This window comes from Talpa occidentalis, unplaced genomic scaffold (assembly GCF_014898055.3).
Source record: "Talpa occidentalis isolate TD23 unplaced genomic scaffold, MPIMG_talOcc4v2.1 talOcc4.7, whole genome shotgun sequence".
Taxonomy (NCBI): Eukaryota; Metazoa; Chordata; class Mammalia; order Eulipotyphla; family Talpidae; genus Talpa; species Talpa occidentalis.
In genome coordinates this window covers 108,490,211-108,511,303 of record NW_023605083.1, presented here as the reverse complement: position 1 = coordinate 108,511,303, position 21,093 = coordinate 108,490,211, and the positions used below count along the sequence as shown (strand labels likewise).

The 21,093-nt window shown below is 37.2% G+C and overlaps 3 protein-coding genes across 9 annotated transcripts in view; 1 reads left to right on the top strand and 2 right to left on the bottom strand.

The window, feature by feature from the left end:
• RPS6KB1 (ribosomal protein S6 kinase B1) overlaps positions 1 to 21,093 on the top strand; it is a 137,944-nt gene that overhangs the window by 42,417 nt on the left and 74,434 nt on the right. For 5 of the 7 annotated variants that reach the window (XM_037494574.2, XM_054689486.1, XM_037494571.2 and 2 more), the window contains exon 15: positions 15,163 to 15,212. In XM_037494574.2, the coding sequence (XP_037350471.1) occupies positions 15,163 to 15,212 (50 nt within the window). Of the gene's footprint in view, positions 1 to 15,162; positions 15,213 to 15,346; positions 15,565 to 20,670; positions 20,922 to 21,093 lie in introns of those variants that run through there. The other 2 variants (XM_037494566.2, XM_037494569.2) reach the window with 2 other exon arrangements.
• Positions 1,178 to 12,831, bottom strand: RNFT1 (ring finger protein, transmembrane 1; the record flags this gene model as incomplete). Its single annotated transcript, XM_037495348.2, has 9 exons — positions 1,178 to 1,913; positions 2,806 to 2,907; positions 5,201 to 5,266; positions 6,546 to 6,701; positions 7,256 to 7,409; positions 8,824 to 8,924; positions 10,746 to 10,822; positions 11,013 to 11,470; positions 12,746 to 12,831. Coding segments are annotated over 9 exons (1,335 nt in total), but the record flags the coding sequence as incomplete, so codon positions are not given.
• LOC119232963 (60S ribosomal protein L35a-like) lies at positions 16,972 to 17,381 on the bottom strand (the record flags this gene model as incomplete). Its single annotated transcript, XM_037495346.2, has 1 exon — positions 16,972 to 17,381. A coding segment is annotated over one exon (336 nt), but the record flags the coding sequence as incomplete, so codon positions are not given.

Genomic DNA, 21,093 nt, shown 5'->3' with positions numbered 1-21,093 from the left:
ATACGGATGTTGAATTATAAGGTTATACAACATTATAATGCTATAGAATGTTTTTTAATATTACAAATCAATATTACCTTAAAAAAATTCCCAACAAAAAACCCATTGTTTCCATCATAGACCTCCTTTGCGATGAAGTCATATTAAGAAACAAAGCTATCCATATAGCCATCAGGTAAGTAGGTATGGTACAGAGGTACTGCAATAGAGCTGATGTAACCCAAGTAGTAGGATGCTATTCTCATTTTCATGTTTTTAACAAGTCATATCTATGGTTCTCACCCCAATTCTAATTCCAAATTGCCTTTCTTACCCATCACCTTGATGTATACCTACATACAGCTAGCTGCTAGGTTCACCACAAAGGAAGGAAGATCCATTTAAGGCCAAGTAGATTGTTTCAGTGTTTGCAATGGTTTGCAAACTAGACACTTAAATATATCATCATTGAATCAGTAGGTACTTATAATGTGGCAATGTTTATGTGGGGGGAAAAAGTTACAAGTTATGTAATGTTCTTGTCAAATCGGGTAGTCGCATAGGTATGAAAGTGACTTAACCTGTAGTTGGTTGGTTACTATCCTTATTAATCCATATGCTGCTTTAGCTTTTGTTTTAACACTGCAAATTTGTTTTTCTATCTCTACCTCCTAATTTTTCCTTCCCACTATCTCTTTCTTATGTACAAACTAATAGATGATAATAAAAAAATGAGGAGACCTTATACTCCGTGCTTAGATATAACCAGCCAGTCAGACTTCTGTTGTAGCTCTTGCATCCTTACCCCCCAATAACCCCCTTCAAGGTTTCAAGTGGAAGGAGAATATGCCTCATTCCCTTATCCACCACCTTCTACACAAATACCTAGAAGAAAAACAAACCACATTATCCAAAGCTCTTGGATGCCTCTGAGTGTAACCTTTATTATTCCCAAGCAATGGTGATTCATGCCTAAGATTCCAAACTGCTCTGGAGAAAACTAGTTATAAGGGAATTCTTTCAAAGAGTTTAGGTGTTTGTCACACTATTCAAATCATCAGTGAAGCCAGCTGTATGTAATCCATGTAAATTATTTTAATAGTTACTTCAAGATAGTCCATGGCACTATACAAAAAGCAAGATCATGACCATTAAAGCTGATGGCAGGATTTGAAATGTATGAGGTTTACAAACAAAATGAATTTATATCATCTATTCTCACTGATTGGTAACCACACTATGGAGAATAATACAATATTAAAATATATCCTCAGCAAATTAATCTCTACTTAGAAAATCTGATTGTTACAGGTAAAATATAGCATTTGGAACTTTAAAAATACAAATTTTATGAAAACTTTAAGAATTTTTAGAATGGGAATTATAAAAATTGATGCTAAAGGAAACTTTCAGCTAATATGTATCTTAAAATATGAAAAATACTCTTTATTCTGAAAACAATGTCAGGAAAGAATACCTGAGTTCCTCTAAGCCCACTAGTTCTAGTTAACCAATTGCTGTTTTGGTAACATTAACAAGAAAACATATTTACAACTTAACACTGTAATCACCTGTCAAATAGGGTAGAACAAATGTTGCATTATGTTGAACATTACAAATTTTTTAAAATACAGGGTTCATTAACTTTTGATAAAGTGAAATATACACTTACGTCTTATAATATTCTAAGACAGTTGAGAAAATTCTTCCTTTTGTCTGTGAAAATCCATGCTAATGTCTCTCAATAGTAACTGTTAGCAAGTGAAATTAGTGTTTGTGGCCTTAACAGTTTAAACAACTTAATATATTTGAAGATGTGATGAAGTGGCTCCATCTTTCCATTTATTTATATGGTCTGAAATCACAGTTCTGCACAGCGGACATGTTTTCTCTCTGTTAAACCATATGGTAATGCACTCTTCACAAAATATATGCTGTAAGGTAATTAAGAACTAGATATTATACTTGATAACATTTTAATTTAAAGTCCTCAACTGGGGCCTCCCTGGTGGCCTAGGGATTAAGTCTCAGGGCTGTCGCTGTGACATCTCACTGTGATTGCCCCTGAGTTCAACTCCCTGCCAGGGAGCTAATCCACATATGGTGCAGCAGACCACTACACTTAAGTGTCTCACCCACTGTGCCCCCAGCAGTGTATTTCAGTAAATCTGCTCTGCTCCCCACTCTGTCTCTGGGGAATCCTCTCACTATCTGTACCTCTGGCATTCACCTCAGTTCTTCTATGCAAATATAAATAAAATCTTAAAGTCCTCAACTGTAGAGAATCATACTCTTTAGAGCTGAAAGGGACTTTGGACAGGACCAATCCCAAATGAAAAAACAAGTTGGACATTTAAGAACACAGAGTGGTGGCTCAAGCCACTAGTGTTCTTTTGACTGGACTATCTAATCACTTTTAATAATACTAGCTATCTAGGTGATAACATTAAGATTAAATATATTGACTTAATAGTTTAAGTGTAATTGCTATGAAGTATAGAGGGAAGGGTCTTACACAGTTCAATTACAAATACTGGTAGTATTTCTAAAAGACTAACACACACATTTTTTTTTAAAAAGCCTGTTTTCCAGTCACATTGGTATTCAAACTGCCATATTATTTTTCCCCTTTATACATTGCTTTGCATAAAAATCATTAGAACACAAGGAATAAGATACAGCTAATCCACAAATCCTAATCACAAATAAGGAATTACTATCTAGTTTGTGCCCTGAATGCTACTTTCTGCTGGACATTGTAGTTTTTTTTCCCTTATAAGTAACAGAAGTATTTATTATATTTAGGTTTCTTAAAAATATAATTACCTGACAGATGAGTAGAATTGGCTTTTGAAATTCAGCTTGACATATTGAACAAATATCATCCACATCTGAACATTGTCTCTTGGTGGCAGTTACTCCATAACTCTATGAAAGGAATAAGTTCTGTTTATCCAAAAATTTATTTCTTTCGTTTTCCTCAAATCACAGATGAGTCTATATTTCTCATTTCTCTTTGGAACTAGGCATTTGAAAATTTTTCTAAAGGACACAAACATTTCAAAGCCAAACTACATAAGCAAAACCACACCTTGATGGAATAATATATGTTCTTCATATATTATTATATGATATTATATTATATTATTATAATAATATAATATTATATTATTATATGACATCATTAAATGCATAATAAAATCTAGAAAATTGTTAGGTCACTGGGTTTCCAAATGATAGTGCTTCAAACTCAACCAATTTTCAAGTAGTTAAGAAACTAACAATCTGAAATATAATTATTATAAGATCTACATTCATGTATTGCCAAACTGAGCCCACTGATGGCAGTGGTCAACAGACGTCAATTCAGAACTTGGCTGGCTAAATGTAACATCATGTGGAAAGACTGCTTTTAAAATAGATTCTGTGCTTCACACCAGAGATCAATTCAATAGATCCAGATATACTGGGATGTGACCCAGGAATCTTAATTTTTGGAAGCTCTCCAGGTGAGTTTGATGTGAAGGTTTAGGGACTAAACACTGTTCTGCCACTAAAGCTAAAAACTTTTATTGTCCTTGGTTGCTGTAAAAGAGCATTTAGTACTAGGAAAGAATAAGACTTTACAAAAGACGTGTAAGTTGAAAAATGTCACATGGATAGTGTATTGTCAAAACTGAACAATAATGTGATTCTTTGAATTTCTTTTCTTCTAATGTCCTAAAAATTTTATGATATCTTTAAGATTTAACAACTTCCTCACCAATTCAGCAGAATTTAGTAACTAGATGTGACAAAATGTTACAAACGAGATCAGTTTTCAGTAGAAACAATGGGAAAATGTGGCTTAAGAGAAGACCACCAGAATTCAGTTACAGTAATGCAAACAAAACGTGTTCAATAATCTGAAGTTATGATCTAAAACTTCTTGTACTGCAAAGGTTAACAAAATGAAACTATGATTCAGAGGATAAAAATATTAAAAAGGAAGATTGTTCAAGACTGGTGATGTTAAAGATTTCAAAAACAAATCAGGATACCGATGGATGATCTTGGTGCTAACTTCCCTTCAGTAGAACGTCATTTAAATACACTGCAGATAATTATGCTGACAAGCTTTTAGAATAGCATTTTTGTCTGACACTGCAAACTCCCTTCAGGTGAACACTTACCCTGACAGTGACTGCAATTTTCCTGGCAAAGTTAAGGAAATGTATATACAGGTCTAGGGCACTTTCCTAAGAGATACCAGGAATAACTCCGTGTTTATGACTGATATTCTCTGCCGCACAGAGAAGAGTATTTCAGCATGAGCCTTACTAGATCAATTATAGTAAAATGGCTAGTACAGAAACACCAGCTGAATAAACTTAGGCAGAGCTGACCTCTTAATTTTATTGTATTTTGTCTACAAGAAGTCTAAACAGGATGTAGCAAAACTGGCCAGTTAGTTTGGTCTACTTTGCAGAGATAATCCTTTATTTTTCAACACACATTACTAAATTGGCATTTTTATAAATCAGATCCTGAGCTTTTCCAAGTCCATTTAAGTACCTAATGCATTGTAAAATTGAGGATTATATTCTGAAATCTTGATGATGACACCTAAGTACTGAGAATCTTTGAGGCTGCTATTAGCAAATGAACCTATTCTACCCTTTATCTGCAATTTGTTACATCAGTTGAATCATAATAATTAAGTTTATAGCTGAATTTGGAATCTTATTAATTCCTTTAATTTTTTAAATTCCTTAATAAATGCAGTATATATTTGTGCAGAAGAATTGAGAATTGGTGGGGAAATTTTCTTCAGTAAGAAATTTCAATGGATATGATTTTAGGCAATGAGTTTTTCATAAACATCATAAATTACAGAGGAAGCACTTTCATAGACACTGAATAAGGAATTAATGGAAATACACAGTTACCATTTGTGGAAATTATTAAGGGAATGTTTATAAGCCCTTAAGACTGTCAAATGACTTGAAAGGGCAAGAGCTCATTAACTACATAAGCACTGCAACAAATTGGTTTGTCAATGTGCAAGTCAGGAAAATGATCACAGAAATGAAACTCCTAAACCATTGTCATAACCGTGGTGCTAAAGGATAAAAAAAGTTTAAAAAAATTATTAAATCCACATTTAAAAAGTCACTAAACTAAAAATGTGTTTAAATGAAGAAAAGTAAAAGTTTTTCTTAATGGATTAAAAGGTACTTACTGGTCGTGTAAAAAATATTCGCAAAACCCGTAGAAAAGTCCTCACATGTCCAGTAATGTCCAAAAGCTGATAGAAAATGAGATAATTTATTAATTCAAAAAGCCCTATTTGCTAGACCTAGAAACCAATGATAAAAATCCCTTAATACCAAATACCGATACGAACTTACTTGCATATCGCAATAATTGCAGTCTAAATATATTTCAACTTCAATTACAGAATATTCTACTCACAGATTTTAGCCAATTCATAACCATGCTGAAATGCATTTGAATACGTAGTTACAATTTGGTTAAGAGAAATATATATGTCAAAGATGAAGCAATTTTACTTGCTCACATTTTTAACATTTAGATTTTAAAGTTTTACAAAGTGTAAACTTGGGCAAAGCAGTGAAGAGAACAAGATACTCCACTAGTTTGAGTATTATGTGTATGATAAATGTTACTGTTGTGGATGGGTATATTCTATTCCACTTGTTTCCCCATTTAGATACGCATGCTATTTGGAGGTCCACTTCCCATCCAATAAAAACTAATAATTACTGGGCCTCCCCGGTGGTGCAGCGGTTGAGCGCTGGGTTGCAAAGCTGCCCACAGCCTCTGCAGTGCAGGTTCGATCCCCGGCTGCTCCCCGGCCACCGGAGGAGGGTCCCGCATGACGCGCAGACCTCTCCTGCCGCCCGCTGCTCCCCTCAGCAGTGTGCTTTGGTCCTTCTGCCTGCTCTGCTCCCTGCTCTGGCTCTGGTGAATTCTTTCGCCCTCCTGCGCTTCTGACTGTACCCAGTGCGTGTATAAACAAAACAAACAAACAAATAAATAAATAAAACATGCCTCTATTAAAAAAAAAAAACAACTAATAATTACTGAATTAAGCTAAAGGTAGATATTTCCATTTCTTGGTCTTTTTTTAAAAAAAGATTTATTTATGCATACAAGAGCTGGGGTATAGGCCATAGGTGCAGGGGTGTGGAGTGGTGGTGAGAGGATTTACCAGAGACAGTAGTGGGGAGCAGAACAGGCAGATCGACTAAAATACACTGCTGAGGGGAGCAGCAGGTGAGACAGGAGAGGTCTGCTGTGCCATGGGTTAGCTCCTTGAGTGGGGATTGAACTCGTGCTGCAGACAGCTTCATAATGTTGACACTTTACCCCCTGCGCCACCAGGAAGGTCTGATATTTCCATTTGTAAGTAGCTATAGAACCTGCCATTACTTCAAACTAGTGATATGAAGATAAATTATAAATCAGCTAAAGGGAAAAGCAGCAGTAGTATGTAAATTCTGTGTTCATGTTTGTATGAATCATCATGCAATGGCAAAATTTATAAATATAATATTACTTACTTTTAGTATGAGGTAGAGTAAAGCCAGCGCTATCCCAAGACTCTGTGTTACATTATCAAAATTCCCATAGCTTATAAGGTAACGGAACCAAACTGGCATGGGAACAAAAGTTCGGTAATACTGACATAATTCTTCTAAAAGCATATACCAGTAACCCTAAAAAGGAAGAGGAAGAAAAAATGTAGAGCAACTTAGGCTACTTACATACATTACAGAAATACTTCATATTGGACTGAGAACATGAGTATATGGCACAATAATACAAATGATAATATTCATGACTGAAAACTTCCATATTATGATCATTGGGAAGTCTTTTCAAACAATTTCTAAAGAATGACAGTGAAGATGTTAATGTGTAATGTAAGCTAATTAAAAAATTTGTATTAAGGTTTTTATTGAATCTAGGATGCCACTTAATAACTACATACAGTTATCAATTATCAACTGATAATGTCCTAGAGGAGAACAAAATTTCCATATATGACACTGTGACTGAATTTTAGGTTATTCTGAAGCAAATATAATTCTGTATTTTATTGGGATAGGTTAATATTTAGATTCAAGTCCTTGAGTAAATGGTTGTCAGTCTGAGGTAACAGGTTTGTAGCAAGCTGAAAAATTACAAAACGAGTTATTTAAATCAAGACTGAACAACATTAATCTGGGTTGCTAACACTGTTCTAACAAATCAAAAGTTAGTTTCTTACCTTAGATTTAAAAGGCAAGATGAAACAAGGCACCAATAAAATAAGGCATTTTAAGCCCATGAAGAGGAATTTCAGAATGAAGTCTGTAATTCCAGTAATCCAAAGTACTTCCCAGAAGCTCAAATGTTCCAAAGTAGGATTTAAAAAAATTAAGCTACCAAGAGAAAAACATCAAAATTTACCAGAGCAACATACTATGTATTGCTAGCATTTTTTAATTGCATGAAATATTTAAGTTGATGTGTAAAATATGTTTGGCAATATATTAGAGTTCATGTAAATAAAATATCTATTTGCTTATTTTAGAGAGGTCTTTAAATGTTTAAATTTCAAATTGTTCTTCCAAAGGAAAAAAAGATCAGTTTTCCTAGCTTGTCATGGTTGATACTTTTCTAGCCTATAAACGAAAAAATTCACTACTACTAGACATCTGCCACTCTCTCCTTAACCATTCAGAATTCCACCCCCTCCTTTTCAACTGAGTTTCTTTTGTAAAGATCACCAACTCTCTTGGTTTTGCTAAATTCAAGTTATTTCCTTTTTCATCTTCCTCCCTGAATTATTTTTTCCTTAAATTTCTGACACCATACTGTCCTAATTTGTTTCATAGATGACTAATGGATCCTTATTAGTATCCTTTTGTTTTGATTGTGGACATGTCTGGTCTTTGATCCTTTTCTGTCTACTTACTTTCTCTGGCTAATCTTATTAGAGTCCCATGGTAGTTAAATATCAACCATATTCTGTTAACACCAAAACTTATAGCCCTAACCTCTGCTCTGCACTCATGACCTATATCTATAATCACTTTAGCAGTTCTATATAACTTCTCAAACTTAACATGTTCAAAACAAAATTATTGATTTTCCCCTGAAAACCAGTTCCTTTCAAAGGGAACTGGGTCTTTCCCAATCCAGTAAATGGCACCACTCTTTAGTCAGCTGCTTAGACTAAAACCCAGGTGCCATCCTTGATTCTTGCTCCCCACCTACCCACCCATTCCAATGCAAGAGATACTGGCTCCACCTACAGACTATATCCCAGATTTGTCTATATTGCTCCAACTCCACTGAAGCCAGAACTTCTAATTATCTGATTAAAGGCAAAAATTCAGAACACTTCCATGTGACATGGAAACTTTATTATCATCATCTTTCAGGAAGTCTCCTAGAAGAAAAAAGTGTTTTCATCAAACACACTAAAGGTAACTAAGACAGGTGATAATTAGCTTGATTGTGGTAAGCATTCAAAAATGTACACATGTTAAAACATCATGTACATGTTAAATATATACAGTTTTTGCTTATCAAAATAACTTTAAGAAGATAACCACAAACCTAATAGTGCTAATAACTACTGATAAGTAAAAACTCAAGTATCAAAAATTAATACTGAGCACCTGCTTTAAGCCAAGGCACTAGGATACAAATTTAAGTAAGTCACAACTCTCAATTTTGGAACGAGACAGGTAATAAACTGTTAAGTATGTGCAAGTAAGATAGAGACAAAATGCTATGGAATATATTATTCCATTAAAAATGTGATTGTGTACTTGGATCTCTAATTACCTGTAATAAAGTGACTGAGAATGAAAGGCGTAATATAAAAGAACAGACGATCCTGCTAAGAATACCAGTAACCAAGCACACTGAATCTTTGAGCACCTTTCCTGAAAAATAAACAATTTTACGTTATGTTGAATTATGCCAGAACTGTAAATGTCATTAAACTATTTTAATAATTTATTAACTTAGAACATCCTTATAGATTAATCAATAAAAATAATGTTAAATTGTACATTACACTATATATGACAATTCTTTTAAACATTTTTAAAATACAAGTTTCTTGCCTATAAAAACATTATGTTTCAGAAAAACCAAATCTACAGGTTAACATAAAGCACCCATTAAAACGCACACTTTGCCCTTGCAGCTCCCTATTTTGCATCTGACAACACAATTTTTAAAATGCATTTAAATGATTGGGCCTTATAATTTTAGAAGTTCTCAGACAATGGAGTAAATAATAAGGTAATTTTTTTTAAGATTTATTTATTTATACAAGAACTGGGGTACAGCCCAGAGGCACAGGAGGGTGAGAGAATTCACCAGAGACAGAGTGGGGAGCAGAACAGGCAGACAACTGAAAACACTGCTGAGGGGAGCAGGCGGCAAGACAGGAGGTGTGCTGCACCATGTGGTTATCTCCCTGGCCAGCTGGGGATCGAACCTGCACTGCAGAGGCTGCAGACAGCTTCACAGCGCTGTGCTCAACCCGCTGCGGCACTGGGGAGGCCCAGGTAATTTGTTTTTAATTTCACTCAAAGTTAAGTTTTAATTACTAGTTTAAAGGTTTACTAGTTTTTAAAAAAAGATTATATTTTTGTGTAGAAGAACTGGGGTGCAGACCAGAGGTGCCAGGAGGGGTGTTGAGAGGGGAGCAGAACAAGCAGATCTACTGAAATATGCTGTTGAGGGGAGCAGCAGGTGAAACAGATTTCTGCTGGGCTACGTGGGTTAGCAACCTGGTCAGGGATCAAACACAGGCCGCAGGGGTGATCGTTCTGAGATCCAATCCCTAGGCCACCAGGAGGCCCTAAACCCTACATTTTTATAGTTTGATAGGTTCTAACTACAAATTTCCATGTCAGAATGCTTGATTCTTTACATATATATATCACTCTTTAAAATTGCTTAAAAATGAAACTTTAGAAACTAATCCTATTTTTCTCAGTGATTTACATATGTTTTATGTAAAAACTTCTGGGGTTTAATTTTCTTTAAATAAGAGAAACCTAAACAGTTGAAAACTCATTTATTCAATGTACATTTTATTTAACTTTTAAATCTTACAGCTAAAGTTTTTGATGACTGTATTACTTAGTATGGTCAAATTAACTCACAAAACATGAAGGCACTTAATAAACCAGATCAAATAGTGCATTCTAAATCTTTTAATCCTGGGGCTTCCCTGGTGGTGCAAGGGATTAAGTCTCAGCAATATGAAGCAATCCACAGTCACTGTAGCACCAGTTTGATCCCCCGCACCATGTTGCTAACCCACACAGTGCAACAGACCTCTCCTCTATTAACCACTGCTCCCCACAGCAGTGTATTTCAGTAGATCTGCCTGTTCTGCTCCCACTCTGTCTCTGGTGAATCCTCTCATACCCCCACCCCACTGCACCTCTGGCCTACATCCCAGCTCTTATATGAATAAGTAAATAAGTCTTTAAAAAAAAATCTTCTAATCCTACTGTTCATTTTTTCATCCTTTCATGAATTCAAAGAAAGCAAGGTGGAACAATTCCACATTAGGACTGATCATTTATTCCAGGTCATTTAGGTAACAAAATTTAACAACATGGATGTTAAAGTATATATTTAAATTTATCAAACAATCTTATTTTTTCGCTTTCTCAAAATTAAGTATATAATACTAGAGAAACATTTAAAGATTTTTTTTTTTAGTTACTTGTTATACTTACTCTTAGAAAAACCTGATTTACAATGCTTTTGTTTGCATACATAAAAGTTGTAAGCAGCCCAATTCCAAGAGAAATTCCTGTTAGAAAATAAGCTCCAGTTAATTGAAAGGAAAAAAAAAAATCAAAGAACACAATGATACGAATTTAAAGGAAACATACAATTTAAAAGGCAAACTCAAAATAACTGAAACATATAAGGATAGATTACCAATAAGGAAATAAAATTAACTGAATTTAGCAACAAAACAATGTCTTATTATACCCTACCTGTTATATGCTGCATTACAAGTTTGACACCCAGAATCAGAATATATGGAAGACTTTTTTGCAACCACTTGAAGAGATAATGGAATTCTGAGAAGGAGTTACTACTATGATCTCCAGACTCCATGACGTTATCATTAGGCCGTCTTGCTTCACTGTGGGAGTGACTCCGTGAGGGACTATGTACACATCCATAGGTACAGCTACAGACACCTGACCTTGTATTTCTGGAGCTTGGATTTTCAGCACATTCTTTAGGTATGGAGTTTATCTGTATATGAACGTCTCCAGAATGAAGACAAGAAGCACCTCCTGTCAATCTTGTATGGACACAATGGGAGGCTGAGGCACTCTCATTGCCTGCAGCTACTGGAGGACTGTGCAATTGACTACAGTTGGCTTGCATGACCCTTGAATATTTTTTATGTGGTCCAGATATTTTTGCCTTAGGATTCTGTCTCCTAAAAATAAAAGAAAATATTCTAAGTCAACAGTTAAATACAGGCAACATACTGCTCACTAGGACTCCTTTACTAACTAAAAGAGAGGCTGACTGATAGTCACAGTAGATAAATTACTTTAGATTATCTATCACTTGTTTCTACACTTCTCCCTCAGTGCTATGGCTCTGCTGTCTCACAAATACTTCTAGGGGACAACTGCTACAAAGAACGTTGAGCTTTAGATGCCTTAAGTTCTCTAATGATGAAGGAATCCGTGAAAGAATCAAAGGTATTAGTAATCTTTCGTGCTGGAATATTTCAATACATTTACTTTGCCAACCCGGAGCAGTTTCATCTCTGATGTAGATTCTTCAAAGACTTCATGAGAGTGAGTGAGTATTTTTCATAGGAAGACAAAAAAAAAAAAAAAAAAAGTAGTGGCTTATTATCAGAGGTAATTAATAAATACTTCACATAGGTGACCTACAAATTTTGCTGTATGCTGAATCAGCTTTCCAAAAGCTAATAAAAAGGTTTCCTATAATTAATACCAAGATTATTACCTTCCTCCCCTCAAAAGGATGTTATCCAAATAGCTTTAAAATGGGGAGACTTTGGGAGTCGCCATATAATTAATTGTTAGGTGACTCTTTAGTCTGAATAAGGATAGTTACATACTCTGCCCATTAAAAAATGCCACCATCGGTGGAGGGGACTGGGGGAGAAGGGTCGAGAAAGGATACCGATAAGAAGGGATCCTTAAATGACCGATATGGACAGCCGTCGAGGACCCATAATGACAGCAAAGCCCGATGACGAAACGCAGAGCCCGACCCCAGAATGCCATTTCTGTGGGAGGAATCTAGGGTTGACTTCGGGGTATGTTCTGTGTCATTCTACTGCATTTCTAGTCTTGATTTTTTTTTTTTTCTCAGCTACTCTATATGGCAGTTTTGTCGTGTTTTTTTTTTTTTTTTTAAGACTTCCCTTAAATGCTTTCGCCGGTGCTCCGACACCAGGGTGCCATTTATTCCCTCAAACCTCTGAAGACTGACGTGGACGGGGCAGTTGTAGTGCCTTCCAAAAAAACACAACCCTCCCACATTCCTCCGTGCACAGGCAAAGAAAGGGAGAAAACAGCCAGAAAGAAAGTAACCAAGTCTTCCGGGAACCCCCGGGGCAGTTTTCCACCCACGTTCGAGCTGCAAGCGCCTCGGGTGTTCTCCCCAGGCCCCCTTCGCCGCGGCCGTCGCCCCCCCCGACCCCCCACCGTGCACTTCCCCCAGGCCTGACCTCTCATGACGAAGAGCGGACGGAGGCCCCGGCGGCGAACACAGGAACAGCGAGAGACGCCACCCCGAGGCCCTGAGTCCCGGCCATCACCTCCAACCCGACTACCGGCAACTTCCACTCGGCTCGGCGGCGACGGCGACAGCGGCGGCCACGGTGGCGCGCGCGCTCCCCGGACGTCATCACGCGCGCGCGCGCCCGCCCACCCCCGCGCGCGCGACGGTAGGGCCCGGCGGCGACCTGGGCGCCGGGCGTCTGCGTCGCTGCGAGGGGTGTGGGCCGTGGCCAGGAGTGGGGTGCGCCTCAGAATGGCCTGCAGGCGTCTGCGTTAAACAACAAGCCGCCGTCACACATGTGCGTATGTATGTGTAGTTGCCACCTGCCTCAGAGAGCTGGACGTCTTGAGGTTAAAAATGTTCTGGCGTGGAGAGCCTGCCCCCGGAGGAGGGGTCTGAGCTCGAGGACTGTGCTCTCGCCCCACTCCACCCCCCCAGGACTGTCCACGGTCCGGCCCCACGGCTCCGGGCTCCTCCCCTCGGGTTTGGTGCAAACCCCCAGGGAACAGCAGGTTCCGCCTGCCTGGCTCCTGACTCATTGGTGGTTGGGCTGTGAAGTTTTAACTGAACTGGGTTTTCTTCATGGTCAGGAAGTTGCACTCTGAACTCCCTGTGTTACAGGGCAGGGAGAGGGTCAGCCCAAACCCCGCAAACCTGCCTATTCTACATAGGGTTCTGCCATCCGCCGCATTAACACAAAACATGAGACTTTAATGGGAAGGAACTTTAATACAATTAGGAAATAATACAGGAAAGGCAAAGAATCTGGTTTCTAAATCAAGCACCCAAAGTTACCCGTCCCCTCGTGGGTAAAACGCCATCCAAATGGGATAGGCCCAGAGCAAGGCCCCAAAGCCTGCCATAAGGCTAAAGCATCTTCCAGTGGGGACCCATAGAAAAGGGTCAGACACAACCAGACAAGCCCGGAAGGAAAAGAGCAAAATCAAAATCAAGATAAAAGCTGCCATTGTCACTTCCCCGGGTCTCACCCACATCTGTGTCACCCCGTCCACGACCAAAAGACAAGCACATTTCTTCACGTGTCTCTAGGCTCCATGTGCCTCCTCCAGGTCTCCTGGCTCCATCCTGCTTCCTTCCTCAGTCTCCTCTGCAGCTTCTTCTCTCCTTACTCAGCTCCACCTTCCCTTGGGTGGGGCAGGAAACCTGGAACCTCCTCCTTTCCTGAGGACCACCCTGTTACACCTGCAAAATGTGAGATCAAAAGCAAGGAGTCGTGGAAGCTAGATTTTTAAAACCCCATATTGTGTGGGATGTCAGGAACTCCGTACTGTTTTCACTGTAATTTTGTTAACCTGAAACTCTTCTGAAGTTGATGGAGGAAAAGCTTAAACAAAACAGGAAACCAAAAAAAATCTTGCCTGTTTTGATCCCTTGCCAAAATATACTTTAAATGATTCTAAACAGTCGGCGCATCCTCTTGTTCCCCACAAGTACCAACAGCAAGCTTTCTCCTGTTTATTTACAGAAATTGGCGTCAATTTATAGAAATTAACTCTTGATGGTCTCCCTCCAGTTCTTGAAATAGTCCATGCTTTATGGACAAAACTAACTTCCCTGAGGTGTTCAGTCATTCCTCACAAAAGAGGACACATTTGCATCTCCCTGGTGGCCTAGGGGTTAAGTCTCAGCGCTATCACCACTGCAGCCTGTATGCATCCCCAGCCAGGGAGCTACCCACATGGCACAGCAGACCTCTCCTGTCCCCCTCCACCCCCATGATCCCCTTAGTGGTGTTTTTCAGTCAATCTGCCTGTGGTGCTCCCCATTCTGTCTTGGTGAATTGTCTCACCCCCCCATACCTCTGACCTATACCCCAGTTCTTGTATGCATAAATAAAAAATAAATAAATCTTAGAGGGGATAAATTTGCATGTATATACATGTTATCAATTGAGTATCTATTGAAAAAGTGATACTCGTTTTATTGATCATCACCCAATTTAAAATCACTAACAACAGCTTTGTCCAAATTAATTTACTTGTGTGTGATTTTTTTTTTTGAGTCTACCTTATTCATTAAATTCCCCCTAGAAATCTTTTTGCACCTTTTTCCCCCGTCCCATGTCAGAGTACAACTGAATCCACTGTTTAACCTCCATTATCCATTCTGAGGCTGTACCAGATTAGCTCTGTTACCAAACCATTTCCTGTTGTTAGAAAGACATGTTTCCCATCAACCAGGTACTAGATCTGCTTCTCACTGTCCATTAAGATTTCCTTTTTCAGGAAGACTCCATGAGTTTGACTGATGTAAGTCTTCCCCCAAAATTAGGTTTCTGGGTCAGCAAGGCTGTCTGTTTAGACAGTGTAATGTGTAAATATCATATTTTTTTCTCTCTCACAGTGCAGGTGTCTGGGAAGTCCACCCTCAAGGCATAGCAAATTTGGTGTCTGGTGAGTACCTGCTTCTGGTTCTTCTACTGGGTTCTCACATTATGGGAGAGTGGAGGGGGCTTTTAGGTATATCTTTTATAAAGACACTAATTCCTCTTGACCAATCACTTATCAAAGGCCCACTCTCTTAATAGGAACCACCACACTGATGGATACAATTTCAACATATGAAATGGAGACATAAATGTCAGTTTATAACAAAAACTGAGGGCCAAGTTTTACATTGCAGTGAATTTTTCAGGTAGACTAATTTGTAGTTACCATTCCAGCTACAATGTGGACATTTTTATTTTAAACTTTAAAATGTATGAGAATTTAGGTAATTAAAAAACAAGACTCAATCTTAGCTGTAGCTACAATGGAACATCAGTATGTTTTAGTACACTGATAATTTTAATGTATTTGTTGCATTTGTAAATTTAGTAGATTTGTAAATCTTCATAGAATATTTAAATTCTGATTTTAACATATTCATAACAATTAAAGGTTTACTAATGCATTTTGAAAATATTAGTATACGTGTAACTGCATTCCACTCAGATAATTTGATTGAAAAGTAACATTTGAAGATAAATAAGTTGATGACAAAATTTGACAGCGACAGATTTAATGGATGAATTTTCTTTCTATTTGTAGCTGTATTGTTGGAAATTGTTTCTTGTTTTCTTTTTTGTATTTTATGATTTCAGATCATATATCCAAGGCTTTAATCTATTTTGATTTAATTTTACGTATGGAGATATGTAAAGGTCTAGTTTCATTTTTTTGCATGTGGCTGTTTCTTTGAAAAATGCTGATTTAATTTTGATAAGAATCGCAATGAATATGTATATTGCTTTGGGTAAGATGGTCATTTTATCGTTAGTTCATCCAATCCGTGAGCTTACCATTTCTTTTTGCTTTCTATTTTTTTTAAACAATGTCTTATAGTTTTATTGTATAAGTCTTTCAATTCCCTTGTTAAATTTGTTCCTTGGTGCTGAATTTTTTTTTTGAAGATATTGTAAATAGGTTTATTTTCTTGATTTTTTTTTATCTTTAGCTCATTATTTATATATTGGAATACAATTGATTTTTGTATGTTGATTTTGTAATCTGCCACTTTGTTGAGCTGATTTATTGTTTCAATTAGTTTTTAGTGGAGTCTTTAGGGTTTTCTATTATATATTGTATATTATCATGCCATATGCATCAACTTTAGAACCAGATTACTCTATGGCTTTTTAAAAGAACATTTTATTTATTTATTCATTTAAAAGATTTATGTATGTATGTATGTATGTATGTATGTATGTATGTATGTATGTACAAGAACTGGGGCACAGGCCAGATGTGTGGGGGTGAGAGGATTCACCAGAGACAGAGTGGGGAACAGAACAGGCAGATCGGCTGAAATACACTGCTGATGCCCTGTCAGGAGAGGTCTGCTGCCCCATGTGGGTGGGTATCTCCCTGGCCTGGGGATCGAACTCATGCTGCAGTGGCTGCGGATAGCTTCATAGGCTGCATCTTAACTCCTTGAGCCACCAGGGAGGCCCTAAAATTATCTTTTTTTTTTTTTTCGGTCTTTTTTTTTCGGTCTCCAAACAGAAGTTTATTTTCCTTCCCCCACAGTGTAAGGCCTTTTTTTAAGATACTGACATCCTGATCTCATTAAAATCCTTATTGTTTAAATTGGTGTAATCACCATTATATACAGTTGTTATCTATGCACCCTGAAAATGACAGATTACTGCTACCATTTTAAGCACACATCAGCAATATTTAGGACAGTTTTAAACCCATTTAACAAAATACAAGAACAAATCCACTTTTATTGGGCTTTCAGTATATTTAAATCCTTGAGGGGTACAGCATCACACAGATTCTGTGTCCTATGGCCTTAGCTGGAAGGTTGCTTAGGAATTTTGCGCGAACCATGCCACTGTTTCCATGGGCACCTGTCACTTTTCCCCAGATTACTCTAGTTTTATTCTGTTTGCCACCAGGAGTCACTGTGTTGTTCTTTGCTTTGTACACATAAGCACATCTCTTGCCTAGATAGAATTCTGTTTCATCTCGGGCATAAACACCTTCAATTTTAAGAAGAGCTGTATGCTCCCTCTGGTTCCAGAGACCCCGCTTGTAGCCAGCAAAAATGGCCTTGGACCATAGCCTTCCAGCCGTATTTTAGAAGTCCTGTTCCCAGCAGGCCTCCACAGCGACCAAGATGGTGGAAAGAGCGGCCCTAAAATTATCTTAAAACATGTCTGTCTTGTATCAGCTTCAGCTGGTTGACAGTTAATGCCTAGAACTTAAGTCATCTGATGCTGAAAAAGTATTTGATAAGATTTAATATCTGTTTATAATTTTTAAAAATATGGGCATAGATGGAACATATTTCAACATAATAATGTTCATATATGACAAAACCCATGGCTAACACCATTTCTCAACAGTGAAAAACTGAGAGCTTTCCTATTAAGACCTGGTACATAAAAAGAATGCCTACTTTCACACTACTATTCAGCATAATATTGGAAGTCCTAGCTAGAGCAATTAGGCAAGAGAAGAATATAAAAGGAGTCAAAATTGGGACAGAACAAGTAAAACTATCACAATTTGCAGATGACCTATACCAGCTCCAGATCTTTTCTCATGAGAAAATTTTATTTTAAATGTTTATATTATAATTATATAATCTTTGTTTCTTTTTATAAATAGATTTATTGAGCTATTTGTGCAAGGGAAAAAAAAAACTCAGTTTCTTCCAATCCAGAAAGAATAGATCAATTTGAAATATTCTTCATAAAATGGCCATAAGAAGCAGCAGTGCTAAGAAACATGAATTTATGAATACAGTCACTTGTTTTTTTTCCAGTTTGATTTAAATTTAATATCCTCCCACAATGGAAAATGATTTATAAGAAAGATGAACTGGGAGGAATAGAAAAATGAAAACAAGATGTTGTTTCTTTTTACTATCCAACTGATTTACCATCTGTTTTACAAAAGATGTTTGACCATCTACAGTAAATGAAACAAAATGCTTTTTAAAATAATGTAACACTAAACTACTTTTACTACCAAACTCTACCTCCCCTGTGAACACATTCATCTTACTGAACAAAGGTTTAAGTTCCACTTACATCTGTGTCATTTTTAGCCCATTTTCCTTTTTTAAAAAAAGCAATTGGTGAGTTTATTTCCCAGTTTAGTTATTATAATAAAAAATAAAAGGCATTTCTGTTTTGCCCTCTAGTATAACATTATCGAAAGCTACGAAAGTCACAGCAAAATATAGGTCAGCATAAAATTAGAAACTGCTGGTGTTTCTTTAGCAGCAATTACTGCACTTCGCAGTTTTTCCCTCATCTTGCTACCAGCATAAATTTGAAAGTCACCTCTGTGTATCCAACAGCAAACTCCAAGCTCTGTTGTTTTTTTTTTTTTTTACTAACAGCTTTACTGAGATATTTCCATCACAAAAAAATTTACCCTTTTAAAGTAAAATTCAGTGGGTTTTAGAATATACGTAGAGTTGTGTAAATATCATTATAGATTTAGAACATTTTGTTCATTCCAAAAAAACCCAGTAACCATTAATAATTTGTGCTGAGTTTTACAATTGTCACTGGTGCTCAATTTATCTGCAACTAGTGATGGATCTATTAACTAACCTTATTATCATTTTATAGTCTATATGTATACCAAATCATAATGTTGTACACCATAAACTTATATAATGCGGTATGTCAATTATACTTCAATAAAGCTGAAAAGAATTTAAAAATTATATTACTCTTCACTTATGAATGACTGTTGTCCCAGCCACAAGCAACCTGTAATCTCCTTTCTGTCTGTATGGATTTGACTATTCTGGACATTTTATATAATTGTACTCAGACAACATGGGGCCTTTTTGACTGACTTCTTTCACTTAGCATAATGTTTTCAAGGTTCATCCATATTGAAGCATGTTTTAGTACTTCATCCTTTTTATTGCTCAGTAATATTTCATTACTTGAATATGCCATGTTTTGTTGAGCCACTCTCCAATTGATGGACATTTTGTTGGAGTAAGGAGCTAACACTGAGCCCGTGAATATTGTCCTGAGTGAATGCCACCCTTTCACGTTTTCATAGACTCCACTTTTATCTCTGCACTGAAGAGAGCAGATCCTGAGGATTATAATTCCTAGCATGCCATGAATCTGACTTCCTGAACAGAGGTGCTGAGAACTAAAAATGGAGTTAAGCAGCCATGTTTGTGTTTATAACTGAACACAGATGAGCTTGGGCCTTCTTGCTTTTCTGATTTTGACTTGCACCCAGGGACTTGGAAGAGACATGTGGAGAAGAGACATGTAGAAACACTTGGAAGAGATTTGGTAAAGAGACATGTGGGTGAGGCACACATGGAGAGGCTGTTCCTAGTCTTTGGCAGAGACAGTGCAGCTTATCTTGATGTGCTATATTTTGCATTCTCTCTCTCCTTCTGTTCCAACTCTCTGAGATTTACTTAACCTCTTTATTGTGGTACCTTGTCAGAAGGTACCTTAAACTTGTGGCAAGCTTCAGACCTCAGTGGCCTTTTTTCAGGCTGACCCTGTTTGGCTGGGCATGTGCCCACAAGGAGATCGGTAATTTGGGGAGCTTAATTAGCAAACTATTATCCCCCCAACACTAATTCTATTTACAGATCTTTCACACTAAGAGTATACTTCCTTTGCCTTTGTGTGGTGGATGGGTATACTCTGTTCAAAGTGTGCACCCCTTAACAATTCTAGTCATTTACACCTATTGACAAATTAGGAACAGTGCTGTTATTAACATTCATGTGTAAGTTTTTATATGGGCATATGGTTCTATTTTTCTTGAGTATATATGTAGGAGTCATATGGTAACACTATGTTTAACATTTTAAGCAACTGTCAAACTATTTTCCAAAGTGACTGTGCCATTTTACTGTATTTTTTTTATATTCCCAGCAGCAGTGTGTGAATGTTCCAATTTCTTTACATTGTTTCCAACACTTGTTATTATTTGCTTTTTTAATTGTAACCATTGTAGTGGGTATGAAGTGTTATTACCTCATTGTGGTTTTGGTTTGCATTTCTCCAGTTTCTAATGCTTTGAGTATTTTTTCATGTGCTTATTGTTCATTTGTATGTCTTGGAGAAAGACCTTTTCTTATGCTTTTTAAAAAAATATGGTGGCTTTTTGTCTTATTGAGTTATAAAGGTTCTTTATATATTATGGATACATGTTACATTAGATACATGATTTGCAAATATTTTCTCTCATTCTGTGGGTTTTCATTCAGTTTCTTGATGGTATTATCTTCCTTTTTATGGTGAAAAAATTATATTTAGAATTAGTCAGCTGGACTCAGTTTAGATGATCCCAATCTTGTTGGTAGCATCCAAAGTATCCTAGTCAGGGGCCTGTCAAACATATGCCTCCTTCACTCCATCAGGTCTGATCAGGATGTTGACCTTGACTACATCAGAGCCACAGAGCTTCCTCACCGCCTATTTAATCTCGTGCTTGTTGGCCTTGATGTCCACCATGAATACAAGTGTGCTGTGTCTTCTGTCTTCTTCATGGTGGGTTCAGTGGTCAGAGGGAACTGATGATGACACAGTGGCTAAGCTTGTTTCTCCTGGGAGCACCCTTACTGGAATATTTGAGTTGCTATGGAGCTGCGGTGTTTTTTGCCTCTGGAAGGTGGGTAACATGCAGATCTTTTTTTCTTGTGGCTGTGGATTCCTTTCTTTCTTTCTTTCTTTTTTTTTTTAAAGATGGACTCTTTTTTTTTTTTTTTTTAAGATTTATTTATTTACTTATACAAGCACTGGGTACAGTCAGAAGCGCGGGAGGGTGAGAGAATTCACCAGAG